Source organism: Nannochloropsis gaditana (genome assembly GCF_000240725.1).
Source record: "Nannochloropsis gaditana CCMP526 unplaced genomic scaffold scaffold842, whole genome shotgun sequence".
In the NCBI taxonomy this organism is placed as follows: Eukaryota; class Eustigmatophyceae; order Eustigmatales; family Monodopsidaceae; genus Microchloropsis; species Microchloropsis gaditana.
The window spans coordinates 6,581-11,592 of NW_005803111.1; the positions used below are offsets into that span (position 1 = coordinate 6,581).

General features: G+C 52.9%; 2 protein-coding genes across 2 annotated transcripts; both read right to left on the bottom strand.

Annotated features, from left to right (window-relative positions):
* Positions 1-837: 837 nt before the first annotated feature.
* NGA_0074702 (sugar transporter) lies at positions 838-2,454 on the bottom strand (the record flags this gene model as incomplete). Its single annotated transcript, XM_005853537.1, has 1 exon — positions 838-2,454. The coding sequence occupies one exon, from the start codon at positions 2,452-2,454 to the stop codon at positions 838-840; it is 1,617 nt and encodes a 538-aa protein (XP_005853599.1).
* A 1,253-nt stretch (positions 2,455-3,707) lies between these two features.
* NGA_0473300 (ribosome biogenesis protein) lies at positions 3,708-5,012 on the bottom strand (the record flags this gene model as incomplete). The annotated part of the gene is made up of 1 exon (XM_005853539.1): positions 3,708-5,012. The coding sequence occupies exon 1, from the start codon at positions 5,007-5,009 to the stop codon at positions 3,708-3,710; it is 1,302 nt and encodes a 433-aa protein (XP_005853601.1). The 5' UTR covers positions 5,010-5,012.

Sequence of the window (5,012 nt, forward strand, 5' to 3'; positions counted from 1 at the left end):
AGAAACGGAATGAAAGTCCGCCATCCCACCGTTGGGGTCCCGTCAACCTGCGTGCGCCGGAACATACTATGAATAGGAGGAGGGCATGCATGAACATAGTATACATAGGGTGAAAGAATGCTCGTCATCAATGTCGACTGCAAAGACTCTTCGATGCCCCGCAAATGTCTTCCAATTTGATGTCTTTCGTCCCCATTGCGGCAGTCCTTCGCCCGTTTTGCTGCTGTCACAACGGGAGGTCGCCAGTGCCGCACCACAGCAATCACACATCCCTTCTATTACAATGACCGCAGAACAACACTTCTCCACAGGCGTTACTCGCATGGACTCCCCCATAAGCATGCATCTTTCCCCCCCATGTGCCCCCTCGAACCCTTCCGACGCTTCCACACTGCGCCCCAATGGCAGTGAAACAGTGCCGTCCCAAGGCGACTTGCCTGCTATTGCTCCATTCATGCATATATTTGTCCATCAAGCTTTATCCGAGTCGAAGCTTTAGGCCATGATATCCTTCCCCTTTTTCACAATTCCTTATGACCCTTTACCAAAGTGTTCCAGGATTTTTTTTTTCGTTTTTACCTGGACTGACGCCCTGTCTGACCCATCATGCATTTCTACTCTCATTCCACACGTTCTATTGCTCCAGCTATTGCTGTTACAGAGGCTTTCAGAGCACCGCCTTCGGCATCATCTTCAGCGTCGGTATCCTGTTACTTCGCATTGTCTGTCTCCTTACGACTCACTTCACCCCTAGATGATTGCAGTCTTACAAGTACTTTAATTGCCCGTGCTCTAGTCCTTTCTTGTATCTTGTGTCGCTGTTCCTGCCTCTCTTCTCTACACCATTGACACCGGCTGCTTGCCCGCCGCGTCGGCCGGAGCGTCGACTGGGCCCTCTCCGTGAGCCTCCACGCAGTGCACCACCTCGGTGATGATATCAACATCAGCCACTGCGAACTCGGAGGAGACGCGACGATGGTGGTGAGCAGCCTTCTCCTCGTGCTGATGCTTCGTCTCCGGCACCAGGAAGTAGAGAAAGAGCAAGCACAAGACACACATTCCCGCGAAACACATGTACAAAAGAGCCACACCCAACTGCTCCTGTTTCTCAACGGAAGACCCGGCGGAGGCCAGGGACTTACCCAGGGCGTCGATGAGGGAAAGCGTAACGAGGGAGATGACAAGATTTGCGGTCCAGTTGCTAGTGACAAAGATCGAGTACGCTTTGGATCGGATCTTGGTGGGAACCACCTCGCCCACTACCACCCACTGCACAGCTCCGATACCGATGGCGAAGCCAAATACGTAGAGGAGCATAGATCCGACGGCCACAATCGAGATCGCGACTGGGGGCACGCCATCCGCCAGCAGGATGCTGCCCAAAAGAAGGAGGCTGACGAGCATGATCCAGGTCCCGCCCGTCAAGAGGACTTTCCGCCCCGCCTTGTCTACAAGGTAGCCCGACACCATCGTTATGATGACATTCAAAATACCCACCAGCACGGTGCCCAAAAAGGCATTTTCCACTCCCGCCAACGCGAAAATGGTAGTGGAGTAGAAAATAACCGTGTTGATGCCTGTCATGGCGCTAAAAAACATCATCAACATTCCGATCCGCATCGCTTTACCGTAAGAAAAAGTCTCTTTCCAGCCGGCTGTGGGTTGCTTCATGCTGGATCCCAACTCCTGCTCCAAGGCAACAAGCTCAGCCTCAACGAGTTCCGCTCCGGCTGCCTGAGCCGCCGCGTCGCCCTTCTTGCATATCCGAAGATGGCTTAAAACACTCCTGGCATCTTCTCTACGGTCAGCCCGGAGTAACCAGCGGGGGGACTCGGGAACCAACCAGAAAAGAAGCACTTGCAGCGCTGCAGGCAAGACGACAAAGAGCTGGACATACCGCCAGCCTCCGTCCACGTTGGGAACAAAGCCGTAGCCGATCAAATTGCTAATTAGAATGCCCAGCGTGATGTTAAGCTGATGCAAGCTCGTGATAGCTCCTCGAGTTTCGTTCGATGCAATTTCAGATAGCAAAACAGGCGCCACCATCGACTCGACCCCTGTGCCCAGTCCGAGCAAGAAGCGGCCGACGAGGATGGAGTCCAGGGAGGCTATTGCCGTGAGCACGCCGCCTATCAGGAAAAAAATGTTGTTGAACAGAAGGGATTTGCGCCGGCCAAAGTGATCATTTGGATAGGAAGCGAAAAGCCCTCCCAGCATCGCGCCAATAATTGTCATGGCAGTGGCCAATTGCTGCTCCTCCAGACTTAGATTCAGGTTTGTAAGGATTGAGCCCTTTGGGCAAGGCGTAGAGGAGCAAGTGATCACCGTATTCAAGCATGCCAGGCTGTAACCAAACAGAAGTGACGATAGACCAATGGTGAAAGCACTTGCCCACAGTCGCGGGGTGACAGACCCCAGCGTCATGACTCCTAAGGGCCTGGGTGGGAGAGGCATTTGTGGGGTGAAGTGAGAAGAGCACACATCCGGCAGCAAAATGACCTTACAAGTACGTGACGGGCACAAAGGTATGCGCATGGTGTACACAGACGTCACTTCACATGAGTGCTGATGAGACATTCATTGTGCAAGGAGCGAGGTAGGCGACGGGCGCCGGCAAAGCTAAGTGATGGAAGCGATTGACCCGACCGTTTTGCAGACTTATAAGCGTGCAGCGGTCGCCACTTGCCACGATCTTCATACACGAATGACAGAAAATGTATACATCTCATTGCCGTCAATATTAAATCTATATGGCGACGAAGGTTTCATTTTTAACGAGGAAAAATTCTTATGTGAAGGAATCGTCCCGTCACGTAGCGCTCCAAAATTTCCCCCCTCCGTGTTCGAATGCGAACACGAATGCCTACGGCCTCGCAGAATCAAAATCGAAAGTGCGGAATGCCTATTAATCATCAGAAGTAAGGAAGATGAAAGTGGTAGGTGGGAAGGTAATCCAACCTTTGCAGACTCCATGCAAAGGTCACAAATAAGAGGGCACGCCCACACTGGAAGAGAGGGCGTCATCTTCAGACTTCTTTAGCGAGGCCCTCGAGCGAGGTAGGAGGAGAGAAGACGGAAAAGGGGGAAAGGGCCTGGATTTGGGAAAGCGCCTTTTGCGCAAGTAAGAGAGCGTCGCCACAATTTGTGCAAATTTTTCCGTCGAATGGGCAATACAAATTATTTCCTCTCGCAACAAGATGGGGTTGTGGCGTCGTTGTAGTTGAAGACAGCAAATAAAATTATGGGCCAAGTCGTACCACTTATGATCTGTAAAACGAATCTCATGCCCGTGCCAACTCATTTCGAGATGTTCAATCTTATGATGTTTCTAAGAAACATTAATAAATGGTCAGCACTAACTTTATGATGAGGCATGAAGTAAAAAAGAGTGACAGGGAAAAAAAAGTAGGTAAAGCTCTCACCGGGATTCGAACGGGGCTCGTGTCGGGTACCTGGTCATCAGATCCGATCAGTCGCTAACCCAGGTTGCTGCATTCAAAGTGCAGAGTCATAAACCACTAGACTATGAGAGCGGGGATCTGCCTTGCGGCGTACCTGCAAACTTACAAATGTGGTTATCGTGACCTGCAAACTTATAAATGTGGTCATCGCGTTGCGCAGGATACTATACATGCCTTTTTCTTCCACGAATATTTTTTACTTCCTTGACCTCCGAATAATGTTGACGCCTTCCAATGTATATCATCTTAAGGAAAGTGCGCCGCATGGGCACCATCCTCTTCGATTTCCTCAGGCAACAATTTGGGGAAAACCCGTTTGAATAAAGGCAGACATACTGTGTCGCTTTGCTGGATAATTCGGTTGAATCGCACTTTCATCAGACCATGCGTGCCGACTGGTTCCCGTATGTGCCCCGCCGCACCGAGCTTGGTAGACAACTCCGCGGGTTTGAACCACTTCACGTCCTCGGGATTGTAAAACATGTGCTTGACGACCGCCGAGCGCCGTTTGACTCGTATGGGGTAACCCGTCAGCAAAATGCGCTTCAAAATGATGCGGTCCGGATCAACAGTGTGTAGAGTACCTGTGGCAACCAAGGTCAGGTCGCGCGTGTGTGATTTTGGCTCCACCACCCCGGCTGTGGCAGGCAGAAAAGAGCCGCTTCCTCCCGTCCTGGACGGCGTCGTGGCTGTCTTGCCTTCCTCTCCCATCTCGTCAGGCGACGACTTGCGAAACACGAGGACAGGGCAAGGGGGCATACTGACGGGCCCGAAGACGGTGGCCACGGCGAAACGACCCCCGTGTAGGAAGCGAGAAAATTTATGTTTATCGCAATTGAGGTTGTGCTCCGAAAAGACGGGGCGGGCCTCGAAGGAGCGGAAGCCGGTGTAGAACACGAGCCGGTCTTTGCTCTTAACGGGAGTCGAGCAAGCCGGGTGCCTGAGGATGTTGAAGTGCAAGACGCTTACTTTGTTCTCGTAACGCAGCAACGAGAAGACCGTCAACGGCGACTCCTTTGCTTGCAATCGCTGCGCTCGCTTTCCCACCTCTGCAGGGACACCCCCGAGCTCCAACGTGACGTAGGAGCCCGCCGGCACAAATCCCTCCGAGAACTTGTCGCTGCTCTTCTCATCCTCCACCTCCATCCCACTGTCGTCTTCCCCATCTTTTTTCTTCGTCGCGCTCGACGCGGGTGGGGGCAACAAGGTCGCCAGCAGGTGCCGATTCTGCGCCTTTTCTCTCTCCTCCATCTCGCTCGTCACTCGCGCAAGAGAGGCCGCGAAACTCGAAAATTTGAATATCCGAGCGTACTCGCGAGGCAGGGATTCGTTGGGATCCCAGGGGCTGGTGCGCAGGCTCTTAAGAGCTCGGTAGCGCGCGAAACGCTCCTTGGCGGGCCGATCGTCCGGAGTCTGCACTTCATCGGGAAACTCAAGCTCGTCCTTCTCAAGCTGCCTCACTTGTCGCCCCTGTCGCTGCTGTTCACTTCCTATCGATAGGCTCGGGTCCTCCTCCTCCTCCCCCTCCTCCTCCCCCTCTCCATTCATGCA